A 15,690-nucleotide genomic window follows, 5' to 3' on the forward strand; every position below is an offset into this window, starting at 1 on the left:
TATAATGTTATATAATTTTATTTGAAATTTGTAATGAACCTGAACAAAGCAATAAAAGGGATATTTATCTATTTATTTATTTAACAATTTAAAAAACAAAGTTTAATTTTTGTCATATTAATATCAGTTAGATTTGTTGACAGAACTGAATAAGTTTCTGATGTGGAAAATATATTAGAGGATAACTGATTTATTCTAGATGTATTCAATAGATTCTAGATAGATGATACATCAATTCTAGATGTATTCAATATCAGTAGGCCAACTTGATTTTGTGGTAAAAGTTACTTAATGGGAATTGAAATCTTGAACGATTCTGGCCTTGAAAAAAGTTCCAAGTGATCAAGAGTTCAGATACTGTTCTTGGAGGGATGTAGTGATATTTATTTTTCCTACAGTTACGTTGAAAAGTGGCCATTGCTGCACTGATTACAGAACGCAAAGAATCACTTTTCCGCTCTAGTGCGGGAAAAATTTTTCTGCGCTCCAGATTTGCAACATGGCAACGCAAAATAGTTAGTAGGTTATATGGAGCAACAGTGCAGCAAACTCAAAATGAAGTTGGTAACAGTGACTGCTGTGGCTGCTATAGTGAGCAGAGGTGCAACGAAGCACAACGCGCTAATTATTAGTACTAGATATTATAACCAAGGACAACATTTTTATTCAATTTGACAATAAATTAAGGTTTTTATCAATAATAAAATTACACAGAAAAACATTTGATGCATTTCAGGCAATTTTACCCATAATTACCCACTTTTCATATTCAATGGTAACTGTAGGAAAAACTTAATGTGAAATACGTGCGCAAGGTTCCTCTGCTGCACTCAAGAAACCATTCCGCCCTCGCCTACGGCTCGGGCGTAAACGTTTCTTTCGGTGCAGCAAACTGTCACTTTGCGCACTAGTTGCACAAATAACTATATAAGAAAATACAATCAAGGTAAAAACACAGTCATTTGCCCAAAACTGATTTGAATCCTAATCAATAGATGTATGCAATTTTTCAATAAACTCGTGATATATCTAGACAGCATTCCAGTGTTTCATTACAAGAGTAGGTACTCAAGGCGGATTCACACTATCAGTTTCACTACAAATATTCATTCCATGAGTTTTAATGGGACTATTCAACTCCGCCCGACCTAGCGAGTATGAATAGTCCCATATAAGAACATATGGGAATAATATTCTCACTGAACCGGATACTGATACTGATAGTAATATGCGAGAATCCAGTCTAGAAGTGTGTAGATAAGCAATGGAGATATTATGTATATGTATAGGATCACTCGAAAGCTCTAACTTTTCTGATTTCAATGGAAAGTTGATATATTCATCCACTCTCATTGAATAATAGAGACGTCTAGACTACTGGTAAAATCAAAAATATAATTTTTATGATAGCTATATGACAGAGGCCATAGATATATATGAGAATTCAAATTATAATAATAATAGTTGATTATAGTTATTATTCTTTATAATAGTTAATTATCATTGATTCTCTCAATAACCTCTGCATCCACAGTTCTTTCATTTCTATCGAGAGAGGACCTATCGACCTATCGACCTATCGACCTATCGACCTATCGACCTATCGACCTATCGACATTAGAGTTTTTCTGATACGCTACTATAAAAGTTTGAGTATTATAGGCACTGACAATAACATCTCAACACTGAAATGTAAATTTTTAAAGAATAAGCAATCACTACCAAAAACATACATAAAACATTGGGATATTAAGTGTACTTTCAACATAGAGAAGAGGAGCTGCTTATGTTAGACTATTTCCAAATTTAGTGATTCGCTTCCATTTCGCGAAAAGAGATCCAAAATAGTATATTACGCTACAAGCACAGAAAGTTAGTGTTTATGGTATGAGGATAGTTTCCCGGGCGAGGCTTGCCGAGCCCGTGAATATGTTATCCGAATACCGTAAACACCTTTCTGAGGGAGTCGCGTACAATATTTTTCGACACACTACAGGTATAGCTGACGCCAAGAAGTGAGACGGTTTCGTGGGTCTCTTGTGCATTCCAACAGCTGATGTTGTCAAGTAGAGTTGTCATCTAGCTTGGCTTAGGTGATGATTTTTAAATCAAAAGAGACAACAAATAGATGCATTGCATCAGCTTTGAGTAGGTTACACCATGTGAATATCTATCCGAAAATCTGATACATCAGCTCTCAATGCTAAAGACCATTTCTCTTTCACCTTTCTTAGTTCCATGTAAAAGTAGGCGCACACAGACAATACCTACTATTACTTAATAGTAATAGTAATAGTAAAGTAATAGTAGGTATTGACACAGATCGTCATCGGACGGATGGCACGCATCGGACGGATCGGATTATTATATTTGATGCATTGTTTTCAATTGGAGTGCGCATACCTATACGGATGCGGACAGGTATGAGCACTCCAATTGAAAACAATGCATCAAATAAAATAATCCGATCCGTCCGATGCGTGCCATCCGTCCGATGACGATCTGTGTGCGCCTACATTTAGCGGCCGGAAAGAAACCTGTTCTGACGTCATACGAGAATCATCTGCAAACAGTGTCTTTCAGATCTACGTAGGGACTGGAAAACAGCTGCTTTCTGTGCAGAGTGGCGTAAATGAATTGGATGGATCATCTAATCACGCTAAGAATGGATTGGCTTCCGTTGGGGTTGACCATAGAGAAAAAATGAAATGAATCTTAATTATTAGTCTATGCTCTATGGTATGAACTTGTTTAGTTCAAGAATGAGAGTCGAAAAGACGGGTTAACAATAGCAGAGAAAAGCTATACAGAAAATAGTATTGATTGAAAATAGATTGTATTTTTTATGACAATAGGTACCACATAAAAGTGGTTGTGATTCATTATAAGACCGATTAACAATGGTTGTAAGTATAAGAACGGTTCACAATGTAACCAATGAATTTTCAAAGTTTTCCTCAGTTGAGGGAATCCTGATGTGATAAAAACACCACCAATATTAAAGTACATAGTGTTTTATTGCAAGCATTTAAACTTCAAACCACTGTATTCCAATTATAAGATTAATTAGGATCAACTATTGAGATCAATAAAAAGTTATTGTTAAAACAGTGATCCATTTCAAATGCTGGAATTTTCGTTTTAAACATCCCTAAAATATTTCAAATCTTAGTGTTGAAATTAATAATGGATAATCTAATTCTAACATACTCATCATCATGCATTCTCAACCTGGAGCTTACACACGTACATTCATACGGTATATTTCCGGTTTAATTTAAATTTATTCAAGTTCACAGAATTTATAGTTTTACTGCATATGCTATAATATTATTACACAAGGCCCGGCCATTATCGTCTCCCACCTTACTCGACTTAATAAATAGTGAAACTTATCAGATTCAATTATTCTGTACACCATACTTAGGTACCTACATCAAAACTGCATAACATTTTTTATAAACATACAGTGCTTCAAAATTACAACTTAAACCTATCACATAAACTTATCCTATCTCAAGCATCCCTCCCACTTTACTACTACTTATAAAACTCGATTAACATTCAAAATATGTCTATATTTTTATTGCTGAAACGTGCTGCGAAGAGCCATTTATCTATATATAACACCAACAACAAGCAATACCAATATTTTACAAGTAAGGCCCGGTTGCACAAGAGTCGGTTAAATTTAAACCGTTATTAACTTCACGAGAACCAATCAGAGAAGGCTTCTCGGATTGGTTCTTGTGGAATTGATCACGGTTAAAATTTAACCCACTTTTGTGCAACCGGCACTAAGAATTCAAGAGTAAGTGTACTTCTTTTAGCGACGGCTAAAAGCAGTATTTCATCATCATTCTGTTCTGGAGGGAAAAGTGATAGGACTTATAGTAGAACTGGCAACATCACTGTTAACAGTTCTTTCCGAAAATAGTGCACATCGAATTACTATTCTAACACCGATTTACCACGTAAATGGAGAAATTTAAAAATAGAGAGATAGGGTGGAAAATTAAAGATTCACCAGTGGAAAGGGGAGTTTTTGATTGGAGGGTTTTGATAATAAGGGTGTTTCTATTCCTCACCAATCCCAGCCCCAGTTGCCCAGAGGTCTGTTGAATTTTAATTGTGATTAAATACTTTTTAAATAGATTTTTCTACGGAAAAGCCTTTCTAGTCCTATTTCGGACTATATGTAACCTTATCTAAATTTGGGAGAGGAATAGCACAAGGTTAAGTTATTTTTTCTCTCCCTATCATTTCGATAATGTACTTATTGTATGAATGAATGAAGAATTTGTTCTCGTGTGGCATTCATTCATGATTCTTATTTAACAGAACTCTGTGCAACCAGCCCTCAATGTTACCATGGTAAGGAATCAGATCTTGAATAGGAAGGAAACTAAAAATTCTCAGGTCAACTGTGAAATGAAAATATTTCGGAAGCAAAATTAAAACAATCAGTTAACTTAATTAGAAGTTGGATTTTGGGAGAATATCGTTTCAAAAATCTACTCTAACATTCAAATAGTTTACAAAAATACTTTCATGACTAATATCTATTGAAAATGCTGAGTAATTAGGCTAATTCTAATGATATGGCTTGTATTCTTCAATTGAAACATGATCGTATGTTATTTCAGTAACGCTTTTCAGATGGAATTCAGAAAAGTCATGTATACTAGTCATGTATACTAGATCATGTTTATTGGACTGATAGTCCTTCCATTATCTTACTTTCTATACATCCATTTCGCTTAAATAAGATTACACATTATTCTAGAATTTATTCTAAGTTTCAGACTAGTTCCCTACTCTTATTAAGTAGTACAGGCTTCAAGTAATGATATGTATGTATTCACTTGGTTGTTTTGCTTTTTGATAAGCAGATCTTAATTCTAAATCTTATCACTAGAAAAAATATGTTCAATCAATAAAATTCAATTAAATCAAATTCAATCACAACACACCAAAATACAATGAAAGAAAACAATATATAATAAAACTATAACAATAGGAGTAGCAATGGATATAACACAAGAAGAAATTAAACAATATTGCACAAAACATTTATAAGTTACTAAGAAGTAGTTACCCATCCTGTAGATGAGATAGAGGTCCACGTTACAATGGCAGTGGAGAAAGATAGGAGAACAACGTTGCCGAACCTCTGTCTTGTCTATGCCTTCTATAAACGGTTGCTGATACAGGTTTGCTAATGTAACTGTTCATTCTCGTTTAAAATAATCAATCATATTTTATTAAGCAATAAATTATTATTTTCCAATTATTTCATAATAAATTCACACAATAAAATATGAAATATTTTTCAATTAATTATTAATTCTACATTGTTAAAAAAACGATCTGGCAACAGAGCAAAATGAGAAAGAGATGGGGCTATCTGCTTTGTTGAATGATAGACAAGGATAGCAATACCATTGCTAATCAAACACTGCCATTATAACGTGGACCTCACTATATAGAGTATTTGAAGTAAAATGAATATTATTTGTAACTTTACAATATTTGAGTTGATTATTCATGTTGGTTAATTATAGGTTGTATCCAGTTTTTGAGAGATTATACTTTGATTTTATTATTCAATAATATATTATTGATGTGCGTGTATGTATTGTGCGCATTTCAACTCTTTTGAATTGGGTTTTATCAATTTACTTCGGAAGGCTCAGGAGTCTTCATCTTCCTTGATTCCCCATTCGAATTGGGTTTTATCAATTCATTTTAAAAGGTTAACGAGGTTTATCTTCCTTGATTCTTCATTAGTATTCTATGTTATCGAACATAATACATTGGAAAGCTATTTTATTCCTGTTGTGTAGAAATAAAGTAGCATTTTAAAGAGCGTAACATTTAACTATTTCATAATCTTTCATTGTTTTGTTTGCTGTTTGTATCGCCTTCTCGTAACATTTATTTGTATGAACCGCTAATAGGGGAGGGGCTTGTCTAGGCCAATGGGAGACGATCACCTTGATAGGTCAGGGCTTCCACCAATAAGAGTGCTCGGCCTTCTGTTTATCTTCATTTTAGTTTTAATTCATCAGAGATTGATAATGTAACAACTGACACCGGGATCTCAATCAGATTCAATCTTTCAACTTTTTCCCGGAGCGAGGAAATCAACAATGGAAAAGGAATCAATAATTATTATTATTAAACGAAAAACCATATTAAATGCTGTGAATCACCTGGAGGACTTCTGCTACTGCAAATATTGACAACAGCTTGATGGAAATTCTAGCCTGTTGATGAAATGCTAGCTGTTTACCCTGTTGTCAATATTTGCAGTAGCAGAAGTCTCCGAGGTGATTTACTGCATTTAATTTGGACTTTCGTTTAATAATAATTATAAATTCATTAGCATTTGAATAATTGCAATATCTCAGTAATTTCCACCTGTGGGAAAAAATTTCTCATCTACAACATGGGACATGGAAAGAAAGTAACTCATCGAATTGAATTATTGTAACAAATTACTTGTAAAAATGAACTCTATAAGAACTGCAATAGCCTATAACTGTTAAATGCAAACGGAGAATATTACAATACAATAGAATCTCAATAATTGAGATAAATTATTATTGTAGTTCTTGAATAACTGAATACTCAGAATGGAAGTTACAATAGAAATAGATAACTTCTAAGTGAAAAAACACTCACATTCCTTGGTGAGGTTTGAGTTTCTGTTTATCTTGAGTATGTGCAACACCAGCACGAAACGGTCGTTGCGACACCAAAGAATGTGAGTATTTCCCCACTTTAAAGTAAACAAAATACAATAAAAAGAATTATATACAAATAGAACTAAATTTTTGTTAACTATAACATATTATTACCTAGCATAAGTCTTCAAATTCTATAATTATGATAATACACAAACTCTCATCCACTCATAATGCATTCATAACCATTTATACTCGTAATTTTAAACTCTCTTACTACCCAATTGATGATATGTATCGATAATTGCTAAAAGATTATTATGAGCCGAGTTCTATGACAAGATTCAAAGGCTAATTACATTTTTACAATAAAAATTCAAATTACATCTATACTGTACAACGGTTATACAATTTTACACATGATACATATTTATAATAATATTTAGTTACAGTTTAACTTGAAACTGAAATCACAAATATAATAGATTAACTTCACGATAAAGATATGATAAGTCTATAACAAGTAGCCATCTATCATACAATTAATGATAAGTAGTATATAACATGATGAATTATAATTTTACACTATACACAATTGTTTCAATTTATTATTTATCTATCAATGTAACTGTTCAACTATATCAAGATACCTCTATCTACGACGTTTAACACTTTAATATCATTCGAAACTTATCTAACATAATTTATACGATTGTTATTTAGAACTCATAATAATTATTACATCATAACCGATACTTCAATTCCAATATTTCGTGTTACCATTTATTTTTGTTGAAATACATATTCCTTGAAATCACTACAACGTACTGTTCATTTGAGTTCAGGTTTGATTAAAACCTTCTTCTAAATTTTTATCACATTTCAATCATATCTCAAGTCTATCCAGCTTATATTTTGGTTAGTAACTTGAAATTCGTAGACGATATATATTCCAATATAACTATTATTCTGCCTTCTCATATTAGTTACTAATAATTGTATTATTATCTCTTGAAACTCAGAAATCACATCAAAAACGAATGTTTCAATAATCTTATTCTTGAGTTTATGAACCGTTTTTGAATAGTTTGAAATGAACAAAGATATTCTGTCAGAACAAAACAAATAATAAGTGAATCTTCTCAGTAACCAAATACTAAACATTCATCGATTTAATTAATCGTCCAATAACTCTGTCATGAATTTCTGAAATCACATCGAAAACGAATTTTTCAATACCCTTAATCTTAGATTTGATAAACGTTTTGGAATAGTTCGAACAGAACAAGAGAAGTCTCTCAGATTGGTATCTTAGAACATAACAGAAACAATTTGATATCAAAGATATTAATTTTCTCAGTAACCCAACAGCATACATTATTTATTAATTTAATTATTCGTCTAATAATTCTGTCTGAAAGGGTTCTTATCGGCTGGTCTCTCGGTAGGCTCAGCTCTCCTGAAGGGATTAGTGGCTTCTCCCCCCTGTGAACCAGGTGGAGGGGGTCGAGCTGGAGCCTGGTAATCAGGCTGCCTTGAAATATTCTGCTGTTGGTACCCCTGTTGTTGATAATCCTGCTGTTGGTACCCCTGTTGTTGATAATCCTGCTGTTGGTAGCCCCCCTGTTGTTGCTGGTATCTGTACTGTTGTTGATCAGGTTGTTTATAGTTGTTGTACTGATATGAATCATCACCCCCACCCATCTGTCTATCTAAACTGGTCTCCTCCATCCCCCCTCCATCATGCATGGAGTAGCCGTTATCCTGCTCCTGGTGTTTCGTGTATTCTAAGTGATTCTTGAAGTCTCCTTGCACAGGTTGTTGATCTTGCATCGTGTACGTCTGGTATTGTTTGTCGGGAGGATCAGACATTAGGATGTTTGCCTCGTTTTCGAACGGTTTGAAGTCGTAGATGTTTCTCAGGTAGTACAGAACCGGTGCATAGAGTAGATTGGAAAACGCTATCCCAAAGTTGAGTGCTGTGAAGCCTATAGCTTCCACAACCCCTCCCGCGATTATAGGCCCTACAGCATACGCCAACGAGTATGAGATGTCAGCTATAGCATAGATACTTCCATACACGGATACATGTCTGACGTCTACTAGGTAACCCAGAGTGGGTAGCAGTGCTGTGTCGATCAAAGCTATCCCAAAACATATACCACAAATGGGTATCATGAGGACTTTGTAGGAAGAGGAGAAGGGTATTATGAAACAGCATAGACCCTCGAGAGCTAGGCCGCCAGCAGCCATTACCCATTGGTATTGAGGGTATTTTCTAGCCATTTTCACAGTCAGTACCACCCCGAAAACGTGGGGAAAGAACGCAGGTAACCAAATCATCCCAATCTTCCAGTTGTCCGTGGTAAGGTTGTCCTCCATCCATAAGGATATTGTAGGCTCCAGGAAGGCTAGTGCAACATTGGACATCATCAATGCTCCAGAACACACCGCGATGTAAGGATCCATGAAGAGTTGCCAGATGGGTACCCCAGCTTTCTTTGATGCATCATACTCTCTCGCCTCCTTCATTTGTTGTTTGAAAGGTTTCATTACGATGAGCAGCATGAAACCATCAGCTAGTGATACAAATGCAAGGATTAGAAAAGGCATTTCTTTACCAGCGAACTGATACAGAGCACCCCCAAACGGCGGGGCTACTAAACACCCAAAACTGATGAAGGCTAGTGCAATACCCAGAGCTTTCGACCGCTCGTTCTCCTCGGTGAAACGGTCAGCTATCATGGCTAAACCTGAGGTGTCTGCAAAAGCAGAACCGACACCTTGTAGACTCCTAGCAAAGAATAGTACACCGTAGCTTCTACCACAAGCAAATACAGCTGTAGAGAGGAACATGATGGTTAGCCCGATCATCATAGGAATGTCGTAGCCTATCCTGTCAATCAGTGCACCAGAGAATGGGTTCACCATGAGCTGCACGATAGCTTTGGATGCGAACAGTATACCGGTGGCGGAGTCCTGTCCGTGGTGTGAGTGGTGTCGTGGTTTCCCCTGTAAGCTGAGGTTGTGAGCTAAGCGGGCTTCCTCTTCGCCCCAGGCACCAATGTAGCGCAGGTAGTCTGGTATGATGGGTACGATGACCATGTACAACATGTTGTCCAATAGTAGCGCTATGGAGACAATCACCAGAACCAGTTTCCGCTGCGATTTAGGTTCCTGCAGCTTCTCCCATACTATGTCCTTTACCTCTTTGACCTCCAGGTTGACTACTGGGACAGTGAGAACTCCCACGTAGTCCCAGCAGGCGGTAAGTGGGTTGGTTGACGGCAGCGCCATTTTGGGTCGAGTCACTCAGCCGCTGTTGAAGATGGTGTGCCCAAAACACGGCTCCTAGTCTCAGCAGGCGGTCAATGGGTTGGTTGACGACGGCAGCGCCATTTTGGGTCAGGTCACTCGGTTGTTGAAGATGGTGTGCCCTAGGCACGAAACGCGTCTCGCGATACACCTCCACCGCTCACCACGACGCTCTTTGTGACGCCCGCCATGATCACAAACCTTCAAAAAGATACAAAACAAAACCCAAAATTAATCGTGAGAACGCAAAGTCTCTCCGAATTTTCCCGAAACTATCTGAATCTCATAAGGGGAAGTCTATTTATCTCCCCCATAACAATTCCAATGAGACTTGTTACAATCTGAATTTTATCTTGAAATAATTTAATTCAAATTCAAATCTAATAATTTGAAACAATCTGAATCAAATCAGGGAGTTTGATAACCTCCCCAGATATCAAATTCAACAAAAATCTGAACAGAATTTTGTGAGGAGAGATCTCTCTCCCCAAACAATATACAAGATTGAGATTCATAGTTTCGATAAAAAAGCGAGCTTTAATTTTTTTTCCAATAATTTCTTTTGTATCTCATCATCAAAGGTGTGAGATCATGGTGGTCATTCATCATTGTTATTGTTTGAGATAGAGATAGATTCGGGAGAAAAGGTAAATGGAATATTAGGAATCTGAAATGTAAACACTGGTTTATCACACAAAAGACAATCGCTGTGAAAAATTACTGTTTGAGAATGATTATGAGAAAACATTCATCTATTTCCATACTGTACTTTCCAACACAAAAATATGATGACACTAAAAATCATTTGGATACTTCAGCCATAAACTCAGGGAGGCTGTATTGGTGATTCTGATCAATATCCCCATTTTTTTGTAGTCAAAGTTCACCTTCAGTTGCATTTTACATTGATTAGGAACCAGCCCTCAAAATTCTTGTAAAGAGAAATGAGGATGAAATGATTGTAATGTATAAATTTTATTTTGTAGAATGTTCTTTGCTATGAAACATTCATAGTGAGTGAAAAGTCCGAGAACGGCTTAATATCTAATACACAAAGGTAAATTGACAGTGGGTGTGATTGGGGATCCTACTCAAATTGAAATTAATACTACTTTACGATATCAAGTCCGATATCTCGGACTTTTCACCCACCCTATATATATGGTTACGTGAGTCCCATTTATGTGAAGCTCACGGTTATACTTTTGCCCACTACTCAGTCTTACCATAGAGAAAATAATAGCAAGTTCATTTCATTAGTCGTCTATGATAATTTTTACTAGCATCAAAGACGAATGATGAAGATATATTCATCTTTTCTATATGGCAGTATCTGCATAGGGTTTCAAATATTCATAATTCTCTATTACAAGTTTACCAAATAGTTCCATCCCCTCAATCCAAAATGTAACCGTTGAAAATGTATTACTAAAGCTGCGTTTACACCAAAGTTATTAATAAAATGTTCTTATAGATTCTATTAGATTGAACATAACTTATCATACACATGATGTGCATATGTGTTTGTCAAGTTCCGTTCAATCTAATAGAATCTATAAGGACGGAAAAATAAACATTTTGTTAATAACTTTGGTGTAAACGCAGCTTTAGTATGAAAATGAATGTGAAACTTCAATTACCGTACAAGTGATACAATTCAGAAACAAATACTGTTACTGAAGCAATATTTTCAGATTGTTGTTAGAATTTACTGGAACATATTTTAGTTAGAGCTAGATAGTTGGATACTGATTTGTAGATGAATTAATTGTTGTATTGATGAATCATATTATCATATTACTTGATTCACATAGATGCAGGAGCTATATCTTGATGTCTTGATATCAAGACATATATCATAGTATCATGTTATCAATGATCTAGGTCTATATACCATATTGAGTTCATTACATAGATCAAGGATCCATAACATATCATAAACAAAAAAAACCTTTTCTTGTTAGGGCTACTCTTAAATATCAATAAATGAAAATCCACGTACCATTTAAAAAAAAATACTCACGACATGTTTCGACATTAATGTCATTATCAAGTGAGTATCATTATGATTACACACTTGATAATGACATTAATGTCGAAAAAATGGTACTCAGATTTTCATTTCTTGATACTAAAAGAATGCTATAAACATATTTTTCATTCCCATGTTTCTGTCTTCTCCCTTGTTCTAACATTTGTTATAATACATATACCAATATATCCATAACATTTAAAACTAGAACCGAAGTTATTAGGTTATTAGAGCAAGGTAACCCTATTACCATAGGTAAGGAAAGTATTGCTTTCCGAAAAAATTAAGGTAACCCAATTTCTAAATCTCTATACGTTTCAAGATCTCCTGAGTCCGAAAAAGTGGTTTTTGTGTATTGGTCTGTATGAGTGTATGTGCGTCTGTGTACACGATATCTCATCTCCCAATCAACGGAACGACTTGAAAATTGGAACCTGAGGTCCTTACGATATAAGGATCCAATACGAACAAATTCGATTAAGTGCAATTCAAGATGGCGGCTAAAATGACGAAAATGTTGTCAAAAACAGGGTTTTTCGCGATTTTCTCGGAAACGGCTCCAACGATTTTGATCGAATTTATACCTAAAATAGTCATTGATAAGCTCTATCAACTGCCACAAGTCCCATAACTGTAAAAATTCAGAAGGTCCGCCTCATCTATGCAAAGTTTGATTTTAGATTCCCAATTATCAGGCTTCAGATACAATAATTGTTTGAAAAAATTTTCAAGTGATAAAGATTGAGCATAAAAATCTCTACAATTATGTTATGTAACATTTCCACCTAAAATTGAAAATGAGCTCGAAATTCGAGAAAATGTGATTATTAAATTGCAAACTGTTGATTACATTAGATCATTCTATGAAGAGATAGCAGACTTCGTGTGTCTCCAGCGATATTGTCCTGTCACTAGCTGGCTCAGATTTTTGAATAATAGACTTGAGATGCGCGTGAACACTAGCGTCAGGTGATCAATTTTCATAACGGCAAGGAAAGTTGTGTGAGTGCGCCACACCAGATTTTTTTATCATGTTTTGTGTTGACTGTGTTAAAACGTAGCGGAGGAACGAATACAGTATCTTCACAGCAGCCAAACCTAACGGGACACGTTAAGCCGTCGGTCCCGGCTGCCTAAAAAGCAGTCGTTAGGTCATGTCAGAGGCCCTGAAATTGATCAGTTGCGACCTGAAAACTCTGACACCAACCTGAGCCAGCCAGGTCACTCGATATTATTATTATTATTACAGCAGCCAAACTGGAAGAAACGATCAAACAAACATTGGAAAGTCAAGAATAAACTAGTAGAAATATTTAAATCCCCAATTTCCCAACACAGGATACAGTGACACGGATACGGAAAAGGGAGTTTGACCAAATAAAAGAAGGAAATTACTTCTCAGGGAGCACACAAAAGCTTACATCGCTTGTTAGAAGAAAGCCAAGTAGTGAGTGTGTGGTGGCCTTTTTCAGTCCTACAAATCCCCTATCGTTTCCTTTTGTATCCTTCTCCTTTCCTGATTGAAGTCCTCCTGCATCCTTCTCCCTCACTCTTCTGCATTCTCCTAAATACTTCTCCTTTCCTCTCCTGCATCCCCCATTCCCTTTCTCTCTATTCTTTCTCTCTTCCTCCTGCTTTCTTCTCCTTTCCTCTTCAGCATCTTTCCTTTCAGTCTATCCTTTTCTTTTCCACTCCTGCATCATTCTGCCTTCCTCTCCACTTCATCACTACTTCCCCTATTCCCTTTCTCTCTATTCTCTCTCCCTTCCTCCTGCATCCTTCTCCTTTCCTTTCACCCCATCCAGTCTATCCTTCTCTTCCCCTCTACTGCATCCTTCTCCTTTCCTTTCCAGCATCCCCTATTTCCTTTCTCTTTATTCTCCTTTCATTCTTACCCCATTCAGGACAACCCTCACTCACAGAGGAGCGTTTCTCTTTCGTCTAAAGCTTTTCTTCTTTCAAAGGGATTTTTGTCTGGAAACGTGCCTCGAAAGAGAACATGTATTCACTAATGCGTGAAACCTGGTTACTTCCACCAGTTACCTTGAGGTGACAGCCATGTTGTAACATTTATTCAACTGGTTGTAACAATTATTCTACGTGATTAATCAATGGAAGACCTGTGATAATTGAGGTATGTATCCTCTGGATTCTCCCTTTTAAGCTAGTTACACACACATCGATTTTTGAACGTACGAGTTTTTGCCGTCGTTATATTATGCCGTACGTATGCCGTACGTATGCCGTACGTATGCCCTATGCCGTACGTCTTTGCCGTCCTCTCAGATTGGAACTAGACAAACACATCATGATCACTCAAATAACTCATATGATTAACCGAGCAAAGTGAGGTCTAAGATTCAAGTCGATGGTTTGGCATTTCTCTTAATGTTTAAATGTTTGAATGTTCAAATGTTTGAATGTTTATATCTATATAAAAGCGAAATGGCACTCACTCACTGACTCACTCACTCGCATAACTAAAAATCTACCAGACCAAAACGTTCAAATTTGGTAGGTATGTTCAGTTGGCCCTTTAGAGGCGCACTAAGAAATCTTTTGGCAATATTTTAACTCTAAGGGTTGTTTTAAGGGTTTAAAGTTCGTCTTTTAGCATGTATATTCTTCTTCTCCCAATCTCTTAATTATAATTGAATTTCCATATCATATGTTACTATAGAACTATAATCTAGATAGAGTACCTCTTCGAAACAGTTGTTAACTGGCAACTAAATTAATAATTTTGTCAGGTTGGCATTAAGTTGAGTGTTGACTTTGTAAGGTTGGCACCAAGTTGAAGATTTAAATGCATTTATCGCGGAAAAATTGATTGGGCACTGCTACTTCAATCCTGGGAATATTATATTACTAGCCGTCAGGCTCGCTTCGCTCGCCATATCGGTTTAGCCAGCTGTTTAGTCTGGACCCCCGACTGGATTGTTCTAACATATGATAAAAATGCTCAAATGAAAAATTCAGGCGAGCGAAGCGAGCCTGCTGATCTCGTACTTGGACGATCCAGTCGGGGGTCCAGGGAGCGGAGCCCCCTGGCTAGACGGATATGGCGAGCGAAGCGAGCCTGACGGCTAGTGTTTATTTGTAACGCATTTACGGCGAAACGCGGTAATAGATTTTCATGAAATTTGACAGGTATGTTCCTTTTTTAATTGCGCGTCGACGAATATACAAGGTTTTTGGAAATTTTGCATTCCAAGCATAATATAAAAGGGAATAAGAGCCTCCTTCATACGCCTTTATTGAAGTAAAAATCCGACTGTAGAATTATTCATCATGAATCAGCTGACAAGTGATTACACAGATGTGTGGAGAAGCCAGTCTATTGTTGTATTTCCATAAGGTCTATAGTTTCAATCAGGTACTTGTGGATGAGAATACTGCGTAAGGTCTACTGTTCACAGAACTACTAGTTCAAACGATTTCGTAACGTGCCAAAGTTTAAGCGGGGGAGTTTAGAGCTATTGGCTTTGTCCAATGCTAGACAAGGATAGCAAACCGATGTTAATTGGGTGCTGATTTGATCCTCTCCTATAGTGAGGTACACGTTATAATGGCAGTATTTGATTAACACTGGTGCTGCTATCCTTGTCCATCATTTAACAAAGCAGTTAGCGCTATCCTTTCCCAGCTCTGCAA

The 15,690-nt window shown here is 36.2% G+C and overlaps 1 protein-coding gene across 2 annotated transcripts in view; it reads right to left on the reverse strand.

The window, feature by feature from the left end:
• Nucleotides 1-5,403: 5,403 nt before the first annotated feature.
• The window catches only part of LOC120350085 (vesicular acetylcholine transporter-like), a 24,133-nt gene continuing 13,846 nt past the window's right edge, over nucleotides 5,404-15,690 (reverse strand). The window contains exons 2-3 of one of the 2 annotated variants that reach the window (XM_039422239.1): nucleotides 8,278-10,205; nucleotides 5,404-8,247 (exon numbers count right to left, since the gene is read on the reverse strand). In XM_039422239.1, the coding sequence (XP_039278173.1) occupies nucleotides 8,091-8,247; nucleotides 8,278-9,986 (1,866 nt within the window). In that variant the 5' untranslated portion in view covers nucleotides 9,987-10,205 and the 3' untranslated portion in view covers nucleotides 5,404-8,090. Of the gene's footprint in view, nucleotides 10,206-15,690 lie in introns of both variants that reach the window. The other variant, XM_039422238.1, reaches the window with a different exon arrangement.

The sequence above is a fragment of the Nilaparvata lugens genome, chromosome 2 (assembly GCF_014356525.2).
Source record: "Nilaparvata lugens isolate BPH chromosome 2, ASM1435652v1, whole genome shotgun sequence".
Lineage (NCBI taxonomy): Eukaryota > Metazoa > Arthropoda > Insecta > Hemiptera > Delphacidae > Nilaparvata > Nilaparvata lugens.